Below are 22213 nucleotides of genomic sequence, written 5' to 3' on the forward strand. Positions count from 1 at the left end.
TGGCCTTTGGGTCAGTCTCCTAGTTCATAAATTTGGCCAAGCGTGCTCCTCTGTTGGAACTAATCTCCTGTTCATCTGAATGGGGTGATGTCATCCAAATGGTCACAAGTGAACTTTGAAGTCAGCTCATAACATTTGAATCTGTACAAGAGCAGCTGGATGTAATTTCAGATTTGATTTCTAAAAATCAAGGTATAAAATCTTTTCCTAACTAAAATGGACCTTGCCCTCTCCCATCTCAGAATACTTACAAGGAGAGTTTATATTCCCCTCATTGCTAGCATTAAAGTAATACCAGGTTTTCTTTATCCCAATTAATATTTCTGGTTTTCAGCTGTTTGTATCAGGATTTTATTTAAATAGAGGCCATCAACTTGAAAATCACATTTCTGTCTGAAAACGACCTACTAAAGCTGCAAATAACATGTAGGATTACAAAAACTGAAAAATGAAGTTAACACAGTTGTATTTTTTCCTCTGTTTTAAAGCTTAATTACTCTGTCCATTAAACAGCACTTTGTGTATAGTCAGTTTTACTGGTTTGCCTTGTATAGTCAGTTTTTGTAAATATTATAAATATTAGCAAGGGAGCAGAAAAAATATTAAACATTTTTTAAGGACTTTAAAAAATGAACCAATTTAAAAAATTTCAGGTCTCACTGTTTAAAGAGAGCCCTTTACTTGATAAATAGGAGATTCTCATAAATGTGAAAATCAACATGACATTAGGAATCATTAGGACATTAGGAATATTCACAGCTAACAAAGTTTGAGACAGTAGTCACAGCTTTGGCTTAGACAACTAGTTTTAAATACCAATATCAGTCTTGTCAGAATTAGTTAGACAGTTCTAGCAAACAGGGCCAAACACCTTGGAATGCATACGTTGTGTCACTCATATGCTGATCCTGCAACATTCAGATCGGAGAGTTTTAATCATTGCCTTCAGTGGCAAAAGATACAAAAATATAGGCCCTGATCCTGCAATAGGCTCTGTGCAGGTGATAGGGACCACCTGTCTGATTCAAGTTGTAGGATCTGGGCCTATGTTCCTAAATAACCCCCCTCCCCTCCCCAGGTTGTTGGGATGGTCAATTGCATTTAATTGTGACTAATTGCAAATAGATGAGATTTGTAAAGAGTTTCTCTTGCCCTATTCTGCAGTCATGATGTTTCTTTTGTGATACGAAAGTGGAGTTTTTATGCCCCCTTCTATTTTAAAGGCCCAAGCCCTGAGCATCTGCTAACAAGGCGATGAATACTTTACGCTCCCATTGACCTCAGTCGGAGTTGAGGGTGCGGAGGGCCTTAGGCAATATAGGTCCATAGTTGAAAGAAGTAGGAAACTTGTGTTGATCGATCTGTAACACGATTGTATCTCTTTCTTCAATAGATGCCTTTAAATATCACATTGTTAAACACATCTTCTGTGGAGGAGACCGGACATTTGTACTTTGCTCCAAATCTGAGGTAAGCAAAGAATGCTTGCTCTTTTCTCTACAAGAGAGTGTGTGTAGGGGTGGGGAGAGTGTCTCTTCTTACTTTGCAAAAAGAAAAGGAGTACTTGTGGCACCTTAGAGACTAACCAATTTATTTGAGCATGAGCTTTCGTGAGCTACAGCTCACTTCATCCGATGAATGAATGTTCACTCCATCACTCTGTTGCCAGTGGCCCTGCGTTGTCACCTTCTGCTGCCACCTGCCACTGTGACCTCTGTGAGTTGGTCTCTTGAGGTTCCACCCAGCTCTCAGTGATTTCAGCTGAGCTCTCAGTGTGGGAACCTCGCTGCTAGTGCAGACTGGGCCATGTCTTCCACAGGAACACTGTCCCACAGCAGGTCTAAGCACTTAGACCTGATTCTCAGTGATTTCAGCTGTAGTGATCACTTAACAGAACAAAAGACTATCTATGGAGCCTAATCAGCTCTGTCTTTAAACAGTGGAGCGGGCTAGGTCAAATAGTACTTGTCACTCAGGCAGACCATCAAGCAAAACACCTGTCGTCCCCCCCTCTCTTTCTCTCCCCCCCCTCAATTAGCACAGGCTAAGTACAGTTCTACTGCCCTTTACTCATACAATAAAAATAACATTTCATTACTTTCCTCTCCCCCCCCCATTCAAGTGATTTATAACCCAGTCCCAGCCAAAATCTATCACTTGGGCAACACAGCTCTGTTGGCTGGATACCTAGGTAGATTAGGTATGAATGTAAATACAATCTGGTCGCGAAGCCTTTCCCTCCAGCTCATCACTAGCTGTCAGGGAGAGCTCATTTAGACTTTGCTTACACATCATGGTCTCAGAGGAACAGCCGTGTTAGTCTGTATTCGCAAAAAGAAAAGGAGTACTTGTGGCACCTTAGAGACTAACCAATTTATTTGAGCATGAGCTTTCGTGAGCTACAAACATCTGATGAAGTGAGCTGTAGCTCACGAAAGCTCATGCTCAAATAAATTGGTTAGTCTCTAAGGTGCCACAAGTACTCCTTTTCTTTTTACATCATGGTCTGAAATTATTAGGTTGGCCAACATCACCGACATGAATGCATTGACATTGTCATAAAAAACAACAGCTGCATAAGGAAGCTAGTCTGTGTTCATGCTTTTCAAATCTATTATACTTTTTCAGATACACGTATTTTATCATATACTTTATATGCTTTTAAAGTGTATATTAATGTTTCAGTTTCAATTCAAATTTCCAAACAATCACTAAATTGTCAACACTGCATGTAACTAGTTCATAAAACTGGGGCGGAAATTCGGGGGGGTGTAGGGAAATCCCTGCCTCTGAGGTCCCTTCCAACCCTGATATTCTATGATTAACAGCAGTGAAAACTCTAAAAGAGGGATATTTTTCAGTTGTAGAACAGGGGTCCCTGTTGTGTGGTTTCTGAGCATGATGATGATCTGCCAACATAAGCTCATGATGGAGTTTTGTGACCACTGAATTGAGAGATCTACAGTGGTGATAGGCAGGGGATAGGGAGGCGTTAGGTGACCTTTTTTGCCCCCTCATTTCCTCAGAGATGGGTGCCTTAAAGTGACAAGCATCCTTTGTGAGCTATATAAATCACATAGTCACTGTTATAAAACCAGCCCCTTGAGCCCACCCAATCTATACTTGTCAGTGGTGGCTTTGAAATGGCCTTTGGCACTGTGTAAGAAATCAAATTCTCAATTTTTTTTCTTTTACCTCTTTCCCTTTTTAATTTTGTTTGGGAGTATCTTCTCCTTCGGAGGTGGGGGAGAGATGCCTTTGGGATGGTAAACGATGTGACAGCCCTATTATCAACCCACCCCAAAGAAATGTGTTATGTGTCTTCTCCTTAAATACTGAAATCTGTATCTTCTCACAGAATTCCTTGCCTGCTGACGATTTCCGGACCATAAATCAATTATGCTACACTTGTTTAATAAATGATGAAACTATAGCCGTTTGGAAACAAAAGCTGTTAGAACGGAACAACTCTAATTCGGTCAAGTAGGTGTTATTGTATAAGCCACCCTTTTTTTTTTTTTTTTTTTTTTTACAAGCTTTTCTTTAATTGTTTTGTTGGCATCTGTGCTTTAGAATTTAGCAGCATTTTCTAGTTTGGGTCTCGCTCATATCACAGGGAAAGGCCAGTAGGTGAGAATTCAGCTTTTCGGAAACTGTTCAGATGCAACCCTTTTAAAAAGGTACGTATTTAGGTACATTTCACTACTCATGGTCCACTCTGATTATTGCACAAAGTTTGCTTTGAAAGTGGTAGAGAAATCTAAGGGCCAAACACACACACACAAACTCTCTCTCTCTCTCTCTCTCTCTCTCTCTCTCTCTGTTTGAACTTCAGCACCAATTTATAATTTATATCAGGAATCCCAGGTCAGATCTTCCTAACAAAACCAGGAAGATGTGTCAGAGCTTTCTCAGACCCTAAGTGAAGGATGGGGGCATTGGATTCGAAAGAAAGAATCTTTTAACACAAGAGTGGAGCTCACAGAAAGAAGCAAGGAATTTTCAACAGTCTGATTTAAAACATCCCTTCCCTCTCCAATGTGGGTGGCCTAGGGAAAGCATTGTCAGTGAAAGGAAGTAGTGCCAGCCCATCTCTGCCAAAAAACTTGTCATGGGACGTGAGGAAGTCGCTAAACCCCTGTGCCCTGCAGTCTCCCCACTTATAATACAGGGGTGGTTATGATAATACTTTTGCATGCAAGGGATAGAAGGGAGACCACTCGACTTGTTGGTACAAGAGCAAATGAGATCTGCAGAAGTCTAGCATGACATCTGTTCAGACTAGCACCCCTCTTTCCTTTTGTCTTCCCCCTCCAAGCAGTGAAGTTGTGCAGATCTTGTCGTCGTCTGCCTGTTGGAATGGAAGCTTCCTGGAGAAGAAGTAAGTAGCCAAATGGGGTCAAGAATCATGACTTTCTTGTGCTTGCTGTCCTGTAGAGACAAGATGGGAGTCACCTACTTTATTCACTGCTGCAGTGGGCCGTGAGACAAAAGAACTTGTGATCAGGCAGAAAGTGATGGGATGGAGAGGGATGACTGGATAGATGTAGTGAAGAGGTTTAGGGGCAGATTCGTGACTTGCTGGTAAAGGAAGATGAATTGCTTAAAAAAAAGACTTGTGAGTTTGTTGTTAGTCAGTGTGTCTGTTTCTATTGAGGGATCAGAGTGAAGCTCACCAGACTTGAATTGCTTAATTAAATGTTGCTTAAACGACTTAAAGACATTGGGGTGGCCCTGTGGGTAGTTATGATTATTTTTTATCCGAGGAAATAGTCATCAAAACAATATACTCTAAAGGAGAGAGTTGGAGTATTTGGGTAAAGTGAAGTGAAAATGACAGTAGGTATATGGACTGGTGAGACTGCCATTTACAGTGCAATAACACAGAGAAGGTTTGGGGATGATAGCAAACTAGGCCCAAGCTCACAACATGTCACTATTGGGAAATACGTGCTCTTGTGGTGGAACTGCTTGAGTACAGGTGCGGCCCTGTAAGAACGAGGCAGTAATTCCAATTTGGTGATGTCATCCTTGGAAAGTTTTGAGCTTCTTGTTTTTACCCAAGTGACCTATAGAAAGTGAGATAATTCGAAGGAAGGTGACAAAGATGGGTAAAGGATTAGAGAGCGTGACCAATGGGAGGAGGCTACAGGAAGTGAATATGCACAGCTCAGTGGAAAGACCAGGGTGGGTTGGGAAGGGTTTGGGTTGTGACTACTGAGTCTAAAAATTGTTGGGAGGTGATAGAATAAAATGAGGTTGAGGAGTTTTTTTATGGGGACCTGATGAGTCATGGCCTGCAATTAGGTGAAGGAAGACTTGTTAAACTGGGCAGACTTTTCCAAGAGCAGCTCAGACAGGAAAGAAAAACACCGTTTGTTCTTCCCATCTTCCAGTGGTGTGAAGCCTTCAGCTCAGACCCTCTGAGAAGGCAACACACAGTCATTTCAGGGGTATTTGGGTGTAAATTCAGTTTTTAATTTAAAATATTCTATTTTTTTTAACTTTAAATGCTTCTATTTACTAACCCTAGAACCTCATTTGAATGGGGAAGATAAGAGGGTGCAGGTGAGAGCATCTAGCATTGTTCAGGCCTAAGGCTGGCTAGTTCCCACAGTGCTCTGGGGAAATACTTGGTGCTGGTGCTTGGGATCTGTGGAGTTGTGGAAATTGCCTTTTAACTGCCATCTGCAAGTTGTACAGGCTTTTTTACCTGCGTAGAGTTGTGCTGTAGGCATCTGATACAAACCGTTAAACCTGTGCCAGATGCAGGGTCAGATCACTTACTAAGTGCATTGCATGAAGCTCCAGGGCCTAGTCAAACGGTTAGACTGCTTGTCCTCTGCAAGCTTGACGTCTGTCTCTTCAACTTCGGCAATTCCAAATGAGATGCAGCCTTTTGCATTCAAAGATGTCTGTCAGGCTGAAAAAGAAAAGGATTTGTGGCTTGATCCAACACCAGCTGAAGGCCATGGAAAGACTCCTCTTAACTGTATTGGGGGTTAGATTGGGTCCATGATTAGTTGGAGGGCTAGAAGATTTTAGGGTGAGGTGGTCAGAGGAGGGTAAGAGAGTGAGCCCATTGGAATTGGGGGTTTAGCTCGCTTAGGCTACTTTGAAAAGCCCAGCCTCATCTCCTTTGAAAACCATTCCATGTTCTACTGTGTGGCCCTAATCACAGTCAACATCTTTGTCTGCCCTCTCCTGAAAAAAAACAAAACAAAAAAACCTTGAGTACCCAGGGGAAAATCAAAGGGACTCTTGCCACATTTAGCAGGACTGCCGTTTTGCAAGCTTAGGTCCCAGTCCAGCAGCTGGATCTGTGTGGGCAGACCCTTTGGACTGTGTGCAATCCCACTAACATCAGTGGACTCAGTGCAGGGTTCTGGTTCCCAAATTAGGACCCATAGGGAGTATAATAAAAGGAATAGTCTATTTTGCACTATTGTATTTAGCCAAAGATTCCAGGTTTTCTAAGTCTTGTTATCTCTCCGTCTATAGACCCATTCCTCATTGGTGCACTTTGCCTGTGTATCTTGTATCTTTCCTATACTCATGTCTGTCCGGGGCTTGTTTTTTGTTTTAGAATCGATGAACATTTTAAAACCAGCCCCAAAATCCCTGGAATTGACCTGAATTCCACCAGAGTGCTGTTTGAGAAGCTAATGAACTCTCAGCATTCCATCCTGCTAGACCAGGTATAAAGGTGTTGTATAAGTATTTTAAAAATAACTGTTTTTCATAGTGTTGTCAGAGGGGTTTTTTGTGTGTGTGTGTGTGTGCATGTGCGTGTGAATTTTTAAAATGTTAAGCAGTTTTTATTGAAAGCTACAGGGGCTAGATCCTAAACTAGTGTAAATCAGCATAGCTCTAATAATCTCAATGGAGCTACACTGATTTTCGCCAGGTGACAATCTGGCCCTGTACTTGTTTTTAAAAAGTGTTTGCAATTAAGTGCGTGTGCAATATGCAGAGTAGATGCTTGCTAATCCCCTCCACCTGTAAATTCAGCTCTCTGTGAATGTCTTAGGAAAGATTTAATAATAGAGTGCTGTAACTAGGACTTCACAAAACGTTTACTAGGACACTATGAAATGTCACATAGAAATTAAACTGCGCAAGTACATCTTGTGATGCAGAATTTTAGTTTTGCATGCATCTGTATTTGGCTACTCATTGCTTTACAAAATTCAGTCTATCACAGTGGGTCTCTGCCATTAATGCAAAGTAGGACCTTCAGCTGGTGCGGTGACGTCCGTGGACCTAAATTGCTTTACACCAAGTGAGGATCTGGCCCATAGTCTTTTAAATAACTACTGAAGATGCTCTGGTGAGAAATATTAACGTTTTTCTATAACTCTGTCAGACTTTCAGGAGTTGTAAAGTAACTGCACTTCTTAGAGGTCTCTTCTACCACTGATGTTAATGGGAGATGGAGTTGTATGTGCTTGCGGAGGAAATGAGACCCCTTTAGATACAAGTATATGGTTTACACCAGTGACTCCATTGACTTTTGCGCAGCTATTCCTGATTCACAGTGGTGTAAGCAAGAGGCAATATACTCTCTAGTGCAGCATTAGTTAATGACGGATGGATTTGTTTCCTAAGACCTTTAGGAGATATGGTCCTTTTTAAAGCCCCCTGAAATACATTTGTGTCACTTATGGACACAGATGTTTACCACTCTTCTAGCTATTATCATGATGATAGAGTGAAAGCGCTGCTGGAATTTTCATTATAACCTATTTTCTGGGCTTTATAAATGGCCTGTTTAAAAGAGATTTTTTTTCTCTGAGTGAAATTTAATAGCGATGCATGTTAATTAAAAATTGAAAGATAGATTTTAGAATTAACGGAATAATAGATCTTAATATGCCTGAAGTATTTAAAGCCGTCTTAAGTTAGCCAGTTGCCCTGTTAGATTTTTGTCATCTTGCACCTCAGTCTCAACCTGCTTTTTTAGTCCTCGGTTTCCCCAGAGCAGAGACCACCTAAGTGTACTGAATTGTATAGTAATGTTGTGGGTAACATGACTCATAGTATCCTTGTTGCATGCAGAGTGGATCCCATTTATAATGGATTCCAGTATAATGAAACTCCGTTTGTTATAGGCAGCCCAGGTCCCGGTACCTGTAGTTAAGGCTGCCCTATACTTCCAGTTATAAGACCTTGCTTTCAGCTGCTTGTAACATTGCTAAATTTAAACCTCAAGCTGAAATTTTCCAGGCTGGCTGTCCACTTCAGGCTGACTTCTCTGAGAACGTTTCAGCTAGAATTGCTCGTCCGTTTCTCAGAATGTGTTTAGAAGAAAATACAGTGTTTTGGCCATGTTAAAAAAAAATTCTTGCAACCGTTCCATTGAGATGCTTTAGTGCCTCAATGCTTTAAAGCAAGGACTTGATATTTGGCAAGGGAGTTGACTGGGTGTCAGAGATGAGCCCTCTGCCCTCCCTGTGAAAATCTACCCAATTTATAAACCCCTGAAAAAAAAATCTGAGTTTGCACATGCTCAATAAAGACTTGTTAGAATTTGGCAGCTAAATTCTCTGAAGGTTCCATCTGCACTGAGTATGTTCTCACAGCTCCTACTTGCCAACCAGACTGCACCATCCCCAGGGAGTGACTGACCATGCTGTGAACCGACTCAAAATGCAGAGGGTTAAGGAACGGGGAAAGGAGGTGCAGGGCGGAGGGACCGGAGCAGAAGACGGGGGAGGGGAGGCAGTAGCAACAAGTGGGGGAAGAGGGGCATTTCCTAACTAGAGTGCTTGACTCTGCAACCTTAATGTTCTTTTAATGTATTTTTGGATACAGTAGGTGAAATGGAATGACAGTTCTCCATTATTGCATTACGCTGCAGCCTCTAGGTTTCTGTACAGTGATCCTATAGTCTTTGTATGGGTTAAAAATGAATGCACTTTAAGAGGATACTGCTGTACGCACCTATCTACTCACCACCTATCAAATACTGTTTTTCAACAGCGCCAAATATAGGAGGGTTTTTTGGAAAGGGGAGTGTGACATTGCTCATGTAAACCCCCAAAACTATAATAATAAAGTGTAACAAAAGATGAATAGAAAGAATAGAAACTCAGGTCTGCAATAAGGATTTTTAGTATCAGTGTCAGATTTAAGTGTACAAAAGCTTAAACAATGGATTAAATTACTGTCACTTTACCTTTTTCCTCCTGCTGCCCTTCACTCCCAGAGTCCACCCTGCAGGGAGAGAGAACAGATGGGAATGTCAGCCTGGATTTTCAGCCTTCACAAAGTACTTCCTTGCTTTAGTGGGTTATTTTCAGACCCTTAATCGTACTGACACGTAGCAGAGTACAAAAGAGCTGGTAATGAGATAAATGTGCCAGGTATTGTGAGCACATGTGATGCACACAGCATGGTCTTAGGTGAGCACTGAGCCAGCCTTTTATTGTTCTTAGTTTAAAAATTGAAGAGAGAGGGAAAGCCGATTGCTGCAGAGGAGCATGTGGTTCAGGCAGAGACTTCTCTCAGAGGAGAGTCTATTGATAGAGATTCTCTAGGTTTTAGTCAGGAGGAGATGATGGAAAAGGAGAAAGCATGGGCCAGATCAGACAAGAAACATTCACATAAAAAAGAATCTGACACATCAGAAAAGGGCAGACAGATAAACAGCGACAAGGTTTTAAAGTGCTTGTACACAAATGTTAGAAGTCTAAATAATAAGATGGGTGAACTAGAGTGCCTTGTGTTAAAGGAGGATATTGATATAATAGGCATCACAGAAACTTGGTGAAGTGAGGACAATCAATGGGACACAATCATTCTGGGGTACAAAATATATCAGAAGGACAGAACAGGTCGTGCGGCTGGGGGAGTGGCACTATATGTGAAAGAAACTGTAGAATCAAATGAAATAAAAATCTTAAATGAATCCACATGTTCCATAGAATCTTTATGGATAGTTAATTCCATGCTCTAATAAGAATATAACAGTAGGGATCTATTATCGACCACCTGACCAGGACAGTGATAGTGACGATTAAATGCTAAGGGAGATGAGAGAGGCTATCAAAATAAAGAACTCAGTAATAGTGGGGGATTTCAATTATCCCCAGATTGTTTGGGTACATGTCACCTCAGGACGAAATGCAGAGACAAAATTTCTCGATACTTTAAATGCTTGCTTCTTGGAGCAGCTGGTACAGGAACCCACAAGGGCAAGGCAACTCTCGATCTAGTCCTGAGTGGAGCGCAGGATCTGGTCCAAGAGGTAACTATAACAGGACCGCTTGGAAATAGTGACCGTAATATAATAACATTTAATGTTCCTGTGGTGGGAAGAACACCTCAACAGCCCAACGCTGTGACATTTAATTTCAGAGAGGGGAACTATGCAAAAATGAGGAAGTTAGTTAAACAGAAATTAAAAGGTACAGTGACGAGAGTGAAATCCTTGGAAGCTACATGGACACTTTTCAAAGGCACCATAATAGAGGCTCAAGTTAAATGTATACCCCAAATTAAAAAACACAGTAAAAGAACTAAAAAAGAGCCACCGTGGCTTAACAACCATGTAAAAGAAACAGTGAGAGATAAAAAGTCATCTTTTAAAAACTGGAAGTCAAATCCTAGTGAGGTAAATAGAAAGGAGCATAAACACAGCCAAATTAAATGTAAAAATGTAATAAGAAAAGCCAAAAAGGAGTTTGAAGAACAGCTAGCCAAAAACTCAAAAGGTAATAACAAAATGTTTTTTAAGTACATCAGAAGCAGGAAGCCTGCTAAACAACCAGTGGGGCCCCTGGACGATCGAGATACAAAAGGAGCACTTAAAGACAATAAAGTCATTGTGGAGAAACTAAGTGAATTCTTTGTTTCAGACTTTATGGCTGAGGATGTTAGGGAGATTCCCAAACCTGAGCCGTCTTTTGTAGGTGACAAATCTGAGGAATTGTCACAGATTGAAGTGTCACTAGAGGAGGTTTTGGAATTAATTGAGAAACTTAACAGTAACAAATCACAGGGACCAGATGGCATTCACCCAAGAGTTCTGAAAGAACTCAAAAGTGAAATTGCGGAACTATTAACTATGGTTTGTAACCTGTCCTTTAAATCAGCTTCTGTACCCAGTGACTGGAAGACAGCTAATGTAACACCAATATTTTAAAAGGGCTCTAGAGGTGATCCCAGCAATTACAGACCGGTAAGTCTAACGTCAGTACCGGGCAAATTAGTTGAAACAATAGAAAAGAATAAAATTGTCAGATACATAGAAGAACATAAGTCAACATGGTTTCGGTAAAGGGAAATCATGTCTTACTAATCTATCAACAAACGTGGACAAGGGAGATCCAGTGGCCATAGTGTACTTAGATTTCCAGAAAGCCTTTGATAAGGTCCCTCACCAAAGGCTCTTCTGTAAATTAAGTTGTCATGGGATAAGAGGGAAGATCGTTTCGTGGACTGAGAACTGGTTAAAAGCCAGGGAACAAAAGGTAGGAATAAATGGTAAATTTTCAGAACGGAGAGAGGTAACTAGTGGTGTTCTCTAAGCGTCAGTCCTAGGACCAGTCCTATTCAACTTATTCATAAATGATCTGGAGAAAGGAGTAAACAGTGAGGTGGCAAAGTTTGTAGACGATACTAAACTGCTCAAGATAGTTAAGACCAAAGCAGACTGTGAAGAACTTCAAAAAGATCTCAGAAAACTAAGTGATAGGGCAACAAAATGGCAAATGAAATTTAATTGTGGATAAATGTAAAGTAATGCATATTGGAGAAAATAACCCCAACTATACACACAATATGATGGGCGCTAATTTAGCTACAACTAATCAGGAGAAAGATCTTGGAGTCATCGTGGATAGTTCTCTGAAGACATCCACGCAGTGTGCAGTGGCAGTCAAAAAAGCAAACGGGATGTTAGGAATCATTAAAAAAGGGATAGAGAATAAGATGGAGAATATTTTATTGCCCTTATATAAATCCATGGTATGCCCACATCTTGAATACTGCATACAGATGTGGTCCCCTCATCTCAAAAAAGATATAGTGGAATTAGAAAAGGTTCAGAAAAGGGCAACTAAAGTGATTAGGGGTTTGGAACGGGTCCCATATGAGGAGAGATTAAAGAGGCTAGGACTTTTCAGCTTGGAAAAGAGGAGACTAAGGGGGGATATGAGAGAGGTATATAAAATCTTGAGTGGTGTGAAGAAAGTGAATAAGGAAAAGTTATTTACTTGTTCCCATAATATAAGAACTAGAGGCCGCCAAATGAAATTAATGGGCAGCAGATTTAAGACAAATAAAAGGAAGTTCTTCTTCACATAGCGCAGTCTACCTGTGCAACTCTTTGCCTGAGGAGGTTGTGAAGGCTAGGACCATAACAGGGTTTAAAAGAGAACTGGATAAATTCATGGAGATTAAGTCCATTAATGGCTATTAGCCAGGATGGGTAAGGAATGCTGTCCCCAGCCTCTGTTTGTCAGAGGGTGGAGTTGGATGGCAGGAGGGAGATCACTAGATCATTACCTGTTAGGTTCACTCCCTCTGGGGCGCCTGGCATTGGCCGCTGTCGGTAGAGAGGATACTGGGCTGGATGGACCTTTGGTCTGACCCAGTATGGCCATTCTTAAGTTCTTATGTTCAGGGATGTATGCTGAGTCACCTTCTCTTGTCCTTTTTTCCCTCCAGATCTTAAAGAGCTTTGAAAGCTTTTTGATTCCCCAGCTGTCCAGCTCCCCACCAGACGTTGAGGCAATGAGAATCTACCTGATTCTCCCTGAATTCCCCCTGTTTCAAGACTCGAAGCATTATATAACGTTAACACTTCCTCTCGCGATGGCCATTCTGCGACTGGATACCAACCCCAGCAAAGTATTAGGTAAGGGGTGAGCGTCATAGGGGTGCATCTTGTTCTGTGTCATGCCTTTAACACCAGTCTGGGGCACTAGGGGGAGATCATTCACAAAACATAGACTTGGGACTTTCAAAAGCACTCCCTGTTGGCTAAACTCTTCTGCTGTTAAGCTACTGCTGGCTTCAGTGATAGCAGAGTTAAGCTGGTACTGAGTGTCACTCACGGTGCTCTGTTGATGGCTGGTTTGAGGTTCAAATACTTGACTCTTCCTCTCTTTGTTCATCGAGACGTTAGTACTAGCTGTGCCTCATCCATGAATCAATCTCTATAGAAATCCTAGTTTATTGTGTTTGTGACTGTCTAGAACTGTACAGGGTGCTTATACCCCTCCCTTCCAGCCTCTATTTTTTTAAATACTAAAACCTCCAAGTGGTAAATCACCAGATAGTGGCTTGTTCCTAATGCTTGAAATTAGTGGTTGAATTCTAAATGCTATTTTGTTTTTCACAAAATTTAAAGGCAGACTGGTTCTAGGGGTCGTGGTCCGGTATTGAGAGCAGAGCAGTGCTAGAAGCTAACAGGCAGTGTCCCAGCAGAGCCTGGGCTGGGGGTATTGCCTTTGGCTAGAGAAGATCTCCCCCTCTAAATAGGTGGTGTGGGCCGACCTTAAACACTTATGGGATTTTCATGGGGTGTGGGGAGAGGGAGGGAAAAGCCCGCAGGCAGATGGATTGAGAGGGGCCAGGCATAGGAATGGAGTGATGCAGAGGGGTGAGCATTTCTCCTTCATTTAAGAAGGCATGTTGAGTTCTCAGCAAGGTAACGGAATCCTGCAAAAAATCGATGTGGGCTCAACCACTGCTGGGAACAGGGGGACTATTGACGAGCTAATTGGTTGTTGCTAGGAAGGGAAAGAGGGGTGGAGGAAAGGGAAGAGCCTAGGGATCCCCTGAGTCATCCTGGGTTCAAACTGCTGCTCAGGGCTAACTCCTGTCTTCTGCCTGTAAGCCTCTTGAGAGGGAACTGGAATCTAGATCACTGTGTGTCATTGCGTGGGGGTAGGAGTGTATTGTTTAAGGATGGAAATGGCACATGGGAGTTTCCCAGTAACCAATGACTGACTTGTGGGTGTAATGCTTATGCTGTATCCTAGGAGAAGAGGGTTTGGACAGGTCGTGGAACAGCCACTCTGTGGTCTAGTACAGTCTCTGGAATCGGGTTAGCTTGTTGGCAGTCACTGGACTATTGGGCCATGGTTGTCACTTGCTCTACAGGATACAGGACATGTGACTAACGAATAGGAATACAAATTATGGCCAAGGAGGTGTGTGGAAATTTCCCCCAACTCCACTGCTGAAAGGAGTCCTTGCTTACAACCTTCGCTTCACAAATGCATATATGTGTTATCGTTTGGGTCAGTGCTTGCATTTTTCAGAGCTTTTAATGAAACTGCGGAGCCCATCTTTAAAACAGAGAGAGGCGGTACAATATATTGTATTGTGTTACAATACTTTTTTCTCAGATTCCATCACTGTAATGCCTGCTATCACCAAGTGCTCTAATAACAATATATATATAAATATATATATAATCTTTTTCCCCTGCAGATAACTGGTGGTCTCAAGTATGCCCAAGATATTTCCTGAGGTTAGTGAACCTCTATAAAGGCGCAGTAGTTTATCTCCTGAATGGAAGAAAAACATTATTGATCCCTGTCCTGTTCAGTAGTTACATTACAGCTGCTCTCAGGCTGCTAGAGAAACTTCACAAGGTAAGAGGCAAGCATGTGTGTTTTGGAACAGTGCGGTGTCATAGTTCAGGGGCTCTCTGACCTTTTCTATACCAATCCTTCTTCCCTGAGCAATGTGGGAAGGACCGGGTGGTCGCAACCCGTGACGCCAATCCACAAGCCCCAGGTTGAGGAGCCACATCATCATCTACCACAGACATTTATAATGGCAGCCAAGGAAAGAGAATGTTAGCCCTTCAACTGAACTTGAGGCTACGTTGTTTAAATTTATAGGGCTTTGTTTGAAACAGTTTAATAAATAGCTGAACTTCGGTAGACCACCCCACCAGCAAAGCACATGGGACGCTGCACAATGTTAACACTAAAACGCACACACACACACCCCATTCTCTTGATATCTATTTTCTTTTCTAAAAATAGCAGTAGCACAAAGCAACAGGAAAGATTAAATCTTTTTGTACATAAGAGGAGGAGTTATTTCTTGATTGTATTTTAGCGTCTTTCCATGTGCACTGTAACTAATGACACAAGTTTTTGGATGCAAACTAAAATCTGAGGCACCTCAGTTGTTTGCAAATGCTCTTTTTGGACTGTTGCCCGATCTTTAGATTATATATTAATTATATTGACTATGTAAGAATCCCCAGTGATCACTTTGAGGGTTAACAGGTTTGTGCCCCAAGTATTATTTAAATTATTATGTAGTTGGGAACCCCAATGTGCACAGTTGCAACACTCACACTATGGGAACTCTTTTATATTTACAAATATAGTTTATTAATACCTTTAGCACAGTCACAAACACCCTAGCTCAGTAAGGTAGATAGAGATACTACGGAATGTATATCTGCACATCTGTACACTCACACCATCCCTTGCAGAACAACCTGAAATGTTACCCATCGTCTTCCTCATCACTATCACCTCCCTCATCATCACCAGTGGCCATCATTCTGGTACCTTCCAAGGACTACATCTCCTTCTCCAACCACCCCTCGGCTGGGATGCCACTTTTATAATATGTTATGCTGACGCCGCTAAGTTTGATGCATATTCAGTATTGAATTTTCCCCTTTTCCTTATTTCTGTTTACTCACCTTACTAATGTTGGAGTGTCTTTTCCCTATAGGCTAGTATATCAATTATTATAACTTATTATTATACACGTCAGTTCGTTACCATGTCCCCTTTTGTGGTTAGGTATCACATTTGTTATTTCGGTTCTTTCCAAGTTGTGGCGTACCTGTTAAGTTTAGAAGGGTATGAACTTAGGAAAGCCCCTATGCCAACCTAATTCAACGCATCCTTTATGTTAAAGGTCAGAGCCATATATGGACCTTATGCTTTAGCTCATCACCATCTATCTAGGTGAAAGATCCCAAACATATGTATGCTAACTTTGACTTAGCTGAACATACAGCTCAACATGTGGCCTGTAGATCCCTTGTATTACAGCCAAAATATACTCTAATATAAACCTATAAACCTATTATAATAAAAGTCAAACCCATAAGAAACTTATGAGAAAAGATATATAGGCAAGCAAGCAAGCTAGCCTTAGATGTATCTCACGTACCTGTTATGTACATCAGTTCATTACCAGGACACTTCTGTGGCTGAGTCATGTACCTGTGGTCAAAACTTCCCCTTATATTCTATTTTCGGCTCTCCAAATACTGGAGGTTTTCTGTTGGGCCATTTATCTGTGCAAAGTTTATCTGTTCAAAGTGCATAGGCCTCAAGCCTTATGCTAACTTGCTGATGCTAATGTCTTACAGGATACAGGCCTGTAGGTTTCTTGCATTACTGCTGAATATAATGCAAAGCAGAATATAATGCAAAGCAGTGAATACTAATAAAGGCAAGCTAGCCCACTGGGCTACAGGACCCAATCCTGCAAGCTGCTTTACGCAGGCAGATCTGAGTATGTGTGGAGTCCCCAATAAAGGAAAAGAGTCTGTGTTTTAAAGGTGGGAAAAGTGCATATACCCTGAAATTTTAAACCTTTTGTTTTCTTAATCAGGTGAATCTGAAAGTTAAACATGTGGAATATGACACATTTTATATCCCAGAGATTTCCAATTTGGTGGACATTCAAGAAGACTATCTTATGTGGTTCTTGCATCAAGCAGGAATGGTAAGGGGTTTTAATGAGTTATGAAATTGCTGTCCGTCTTCGCCTCTTCAGTGCTATTTATAAATTTCAGTATCCCTAGTAATAATGATTGATTGCTGGTGTAATATATTGAATACAGGAGCATATGTGGGTAAGCCGTCTTTGATTTGGGTACTTACTAGCTCGATGACGATAACTTAAAACAATGCCATCAGAAGAATAAAGCTATCAAATATATATATTTAATGTCTCCTAAATGATCTCTAAAATTCACTAATGTGGTGTTATGCCTTCAGCTTAATTCAATCACTGTTTAACTTGATCCTCTTAATTTAATCAGAACCTCAGGAACCAAATCATGTATAATAAAAATATAACTTCTACCCTTAACTTCCATGCAGTGTAGCAGTAGCCATGTCAGTGCAAGGATATTAGAGACACAAGGTGGATGAGGTAATATCTTTTATGGGACCAACTGCTGGTGGTGAGAGAAGAGCTCTGTTTGACTCAAAAAATTGTTTCTCTCACCAACAGAAGTTGGCCCCATAAAAGATATTACCTTATCCACCTTGTCATCCTTTACTTCTATCGTTAAAGAAGATATTATAGAATAAGATGATCACTGGCTATATAATCTGCTCCCTAGAAAGAAACATTGTCATCCCAATGAGCAGGGCACTGCACTGGGGCTCAGGAGATCAGGTTCTATTCCAGGGTCTTCTGGTAACCTCGTGGGTGATCTTGGGAAAGTTCCTTCATCATTTGGTGCCTAAGTTTCCCCATCTGCAAAAACAGAGGTAATGATACTTGCCTCCTTTGTAAAGCGCTTTGAAAGCTGTGAATGGCAAATGTGATATAGAAGCTAGGGATTGTTAGCATTAATAATGACTATGACCAAATTTCTGAATGAGGGAGAAGAAAAATATCAAGGGAGGCCACAATAATAAAAGATGGTTGTAACTAAAAGTTGTTTATCTACTTTTATGGACAGTAAAGACTGCAAAGTACGTGCAAGCTGTGACACCCCTTTTCAGTTGTATGATAATGGTTTATCAAACCTATGCTTGTTTTAGCCAAAGTGATGAGATGTGATCAGAGCAATGAGGCAGCTCTGTAATGGTGAAACTTAGTCAATTTATTGAAAAGCTGGTTAAAGGGATAAATGTGTTAAATGAAAATTGTAGCATTTGGTAATTGACTGAACTTAATGTTGTCACAGTTGTGGGCTTAAAATAGTATCTATTTGTTTGCGATAGTCCCACTAGCAAAGCTAGAGAGGAAGTAATAAGAAGTTAATAAGTAAATGTTGTTGATTTTTTGGGGTGAAATTCACCCCTGTGCATAGGGTCAGCTCAAGGCTTACGGACCACTTGGGCTTTAAGTGGGGTCTAGCTGGCATATAAGCCTTGACGCAGCCCTCTGCTCAGAGGAAGAAGCAGGGGGTTTCATCCCAAAAGATACGAGATTCAGAGGAGCTGGATCTCCACTGAACTAATCCGTCCAAAAAAGCAAGACCTGGAATATCGAACCAAAAGAATTAACCTTTTTTTCCTTCTCTCTTTCCACAGAAAGTAAGGCCATCTATCATGCAGGTAAAAAAAAAAAAAAAAAAAGAAAAAATTGACTCTTCTCTTCACAAGTGCTTGTCCAAGTCGTAAACAGCAACTGAAATTTTCCTTTCTTCCTTCTAGGATGCTGTGACACTCTGTTCTTATCCTTTCATCTTTGATGCTCAAGCCAAGACCAAAATGTTACAGACAGATGCTGAACTGCAGATGCAGGTAGCCAGCTCTCCTCTCTTTCACTTTGCCTGTCCCTAGTCTTCTCTCCTGCCTTCCCCCACGTACTTAGGTGAAGTTTGCTAATCATTTATACATGGGCAGGATTTCATCGTTAATGTAGTTCTGTGACGTCTCGCGGCTGTTAACTATCTGAAGGGCCTCTTGCTACTGGATTCCACTGAGGCACCGCTAGAGTCCTTATTGTGCAGTAATCCTTTATGTAAATAGAGCTATTTCACTAGGAGAGGTTCACTGTGGTCAGAATTGTGATTTGCACCTTGGAATACATTCATAATGTGAGATTTTCATTCTGTTCCCCTAAGTGGGTGGCATCAAATATGGCTTCCGCCTAGAGATCCTGATGTTGAGTGGGTGATTCTCAAAAACTTAGTGCTGGGTTTATCATAGTATAAATGATCAAGCACCAATTTGGATCAAATTTGTGGCCACTAGTCAACATCGTGGTCCTCAACTAAACCACACTTGTGTGCTCTAGGGAATGGAATCCAGAACTCTAGTGGAGGACAGTGGCTTGTGGTTGATCAGGTCTGATACATCCCTTTCAGTAGATGGCAGTGATGCCACATGCTAATTAGCACATTACAGGGTGCTTCCCTCGGTTATCTTTGTGAATGTAAAAATGGCGTGTGTGAACAATGGGGTCATTTCTGTCGACATTCATCGAGGACCAGGGCGGGTGGAGAGGGTCATTAATAATGAGCCACTGGTTAAAATGTAGCACAGGTTGCTAGTGTCCAAAAGTTGTTACCATCTGATGCCTGTTTTGCGGACTTTGTGAAAAGAGAAGGTCTAGTTCCTAGCTGACGGGTTCCCTCACAATGAAAAACGGTCACCAGTCACTAGAGGTGACTCTAGTCTTGGTGGTAGGGTTACCATCTTTGAAATGGAAAAAAAAAAAAAATTTGGCACCCCAGTCCCCAAGGCAAGCCTGCCACAACCTCAACCCCCAACCACAGGGCACCTGCAGAACCCACTCACTCTTCAACAGCCACTTACATTGACTCAAACCCTCTCTGACACACACACAGTGCACTTGGGTGTTGGTGGGAGACAGCTGCTGTATTTTCAACAGTTTTGGTCTGTTATTGCTTAAACTGCGGAAGTGGGAACACTGCTGCGTCTTAAGCTGGACACAGAAACTTTTAACATTAGATATCCTAGTCTATTTTGGTTGTGATGCAAATCTTTAGACCCACATAAAAAAACCCCAGCAGATTAAATTATTTTTCTGTCAACTGGCAAATCCATTTAAAAAAAAAAAAATGGACAGGCCGGTCAAATACCAGCCAAGTAGTAATCCTACTCGGCAGAGAGGCTAAAAGTTGAATGATCCACAGAGACTAAACTACCACCTCGCTCCTTGAGGAAGTCCTTCCAAGTCATGACCACGGGTAGCGTGGGAGCAGCTTGAACTGCTGTTTCCTATGTTGCACCTGTTCTGTATATTGAGGACTTCAGCTTCCTGGGAGGCAGTTTATTTATGAGCACTGTGCTGCTGTGAAGAGAGTATTTGTAGTGAATCCCCTGGGTCTCACGCTCAACAGTAATCAGATCGCTGTTGCTGGTGTAACAAGAGGCAGAAAGAAGGAAGACCACGGATTGGTCACAAACTAGTTGCTGGTGGTGGTGGTACGACAAGAAATAAATAGTGCCAGGGTACCCTGCTTTTTTCAATCTCTCTCTTTTTTGTGCTGTTTTATAGGTGGCGATCAATGGGGCGAATTTGCAAAATGTTTTCATGCTTCTCACTCTGGAGCCTCTGCTGGCCAGAAGCCCTTTCCTAGTTATTCACGTCCGCAGGAGCAACTTGGTTGGTGATGCTTTGAGGGAGCTGAGCATTCATTCAGATATCGATTTGAAAAAGCCTCTGAAAGTAAGATCCTTCAGGAGTTTTTTCCCTAATCTGCCTTATTTTCCTTGTTTCCTTCTCAATTCTCTTGGAAAACTGTTCCCCCCCAATCCCTGCCACCCACACACTGGGCTCATAATAAGGTATATTATCCACCAGAGCTATAACTAGTAGCAGGGCTTCATCCAACCAATGGGGGGATGTGTCTGCCTCCTTCCTGATCAGCAGGCTTTGTTGGGACTGGTTGGCTCAATACCTTTGGACTTCTCCCTCCTTGTAAAAGGACCAGGTAAAGGAAGCCATAGGGAGGGGTTTGGCATCCGATGTGGAGGACTCCGTTGATGTGGCTACTGTATGTGTGTGGATGGGGAGGGGGATGTGAGACCAAAGTGAAAACAAACCCCAGAACAAGTATCTTGTTTTTATACAGTATTATGCAATGTCTTTTTGCCATTTTGCAGGAAGAACTAGGCTGGGTCACCTAATAATGAATGTGTTTTATGTCTGAGAAGATGCCGCAGAGTTCAACAGCTGCTGGTATCCGTGCCCCTAACACTTGTGACCAGGAGAACTGCCCTCCTACTTGTGGGGAGGGAGTGTGCTATGACCTGCAGAGCAGCTTATTATTTATGACTTTTCCTCCACCCTGTCCGCCCAATATGTTGAATCATCCCTTTAAAAAAAAAAAGTCTTCTTAGTACTTAGCTTTCCCCCTTGCCTCCTGCACTGAAACAGTCCATTGTTGAAGCTGGTGTTGTATGTTACAGTTATTCATTTGCATGACCTGTGATTAAATTTGATGTCTCTAATCTACAGTCACATTCGGTATCCTGATCAGTTACCTGTTTTCATGGCAGGTGATCTTTGATGGCGAGGAGGCTGTTGATGCTGGAGGGGTCACGAAGGAATTCTTTCTCTTGTTGCTAAAGGAACTCCTGAATCCCATCTATGGAATGTTCATCTGCTATCCAGAATCGAACCTGTTGTGGTTTTCAGACACGGTGAGGCACTGACCTGTCTGCATTGTTAGCACACACGTGCTACATTGAAGTTAGTGACAAAAGCTATGTGAGAGAAAGTAAGTTTCCTCTCGTTTTTTTCCCATGATGCTAATTGATAAGTGTGGAGCAATTGGACGGTGTGTATTGTGAAAATAGTAAATCAGACGGTGCTAAGAATAATTGTAGTATACACATGAGAATATCCCATTCGGATGGTTGCAAAGTTTAAAAATGTGTGCAACGCTATTGTCACTGACACACAAATCTCAAACCAAACAGCAATGAAGACGGACGTGAAATACATCAATAGCGACTTGTGTGCTCCTGGATAACAATGCCGTTATGCATGACTTTTAAATGAAAATAGGCTTTTTTGTTTGGATTGAAACATTGTCCTGCAGTGTTTGGAATGGAAACATTGTGGCCTTGGGAACCTGGCTCTTCTCTCATTAGGATCCAACTTCAGGGATGTGCAAAAGGCATAACAGATTAAAAGTAATTCGGCTGTAACAATCTAAGGTGGTGATTCGGCTGAGGCTCCAGTCCTGCCATGAGCTCTGTGTGGACTGGGGGTTCTGCTCACAGGGAGCTCATGGCAGGAGTGGAGCCTACAAGTGGTATTTTTACATCTGTCCCTCTTAAATATCTGGGGCCAGTTCATTAACAATACAATTATTAATAATGACTTACAGTAACATTTACTGGATGGGCGGTGCTGTCCAAACAGTCAAGGAGCACAGTCTCGGCTCTGAGACGTTCACAGTCGAAGGCCAGATTTTCAGAAGAGCTCAGCTTCCATTTAGGCAACCAACTGAAGTGGCTGTGTTTTCAGACAAGCTCCACATCTCTACGGCAGC

At 41.8% G+C, this 22213-nt stretch overlaps 1 protein-coding gene and 1 long non-coding RNA gene across 6 annotated transcripts in view; one reads left to right on the forward strand and one right to left on the reverse strand.

The window, feature by feature from the left end:
- The window catches only part of LOC125636077 (putative E3 ubiquitin-protein ligase HERC3), a 145238-nt gene that overhangs the window by 54132 nt on the left and 68893 nt on the right, over positions 1-22213 (forward strand). For 3 of the 5 annotated variants that reach the window (XM_048848638.2, XM_048848633.2, XM_048848639.2), the window contains 11 exons: positions 1394-1470; positions 3359-3483; positions 4319-4381; positions 6587-6698; positions 12673-12862; positions 14446-14609; positions 16612-16725; positions 18273-18296; positions 18396-18485; positions 20209-20379; positions 21213-21356. In XM_048848638.2, the coding sequence (XP_048704595.1) occupies positions 1394-1470; positions 3359-3483; positions 4319-4381; positions 6587-6698; positions 12673-12862; positions 14446-14609; positions 16612-16725; positions 18273-18296; positions 18396-18485; positions 20209-20379; positions 21213-21356 (1274 nt within the window). The remainder of the gene's footprint in view (positions 1-1393; positions 1471-3358; positions 3484-4318; positions 4382-6586; positions 6699-12672; positions 12863-14445; positions 14610-16611; positions 16726-18272; positions 18297-18395; positions 18486-20208; positions 20380-21212; positions 21357-22213) is intronic. The other 2 variants (XM_048848635.2, XM_048848636.2) reach the window with 2 other exon arrangements.
- Positions 3481-21323, reverse strand: LOC125636082 (uncharacterized). Its single transcript, XR_007356464.2, has 4 exons — positions 21198-21323; positions 9179-9216; positions 5788-5923; positions 3481-4431 (listed from the first exon to the last, which is right to left on the reverse strand). It is a non-coding gene; the product is annotated as an uncharacterized LOC125636082 (long non-coding RNA).

Source organism: Caretta caretta, chromosome 4 (genome assembly GCF_965140235.1).
Source record: "Caretta caretta isolate rCarCar2 chromosome 4, rCarCar1.hap1, whole genome shotgun sequence".
NCBI lineage: Eukaryota > Metazoa > Chordata > Testudines > Cheloniidae > Caretta > Caretta caretta.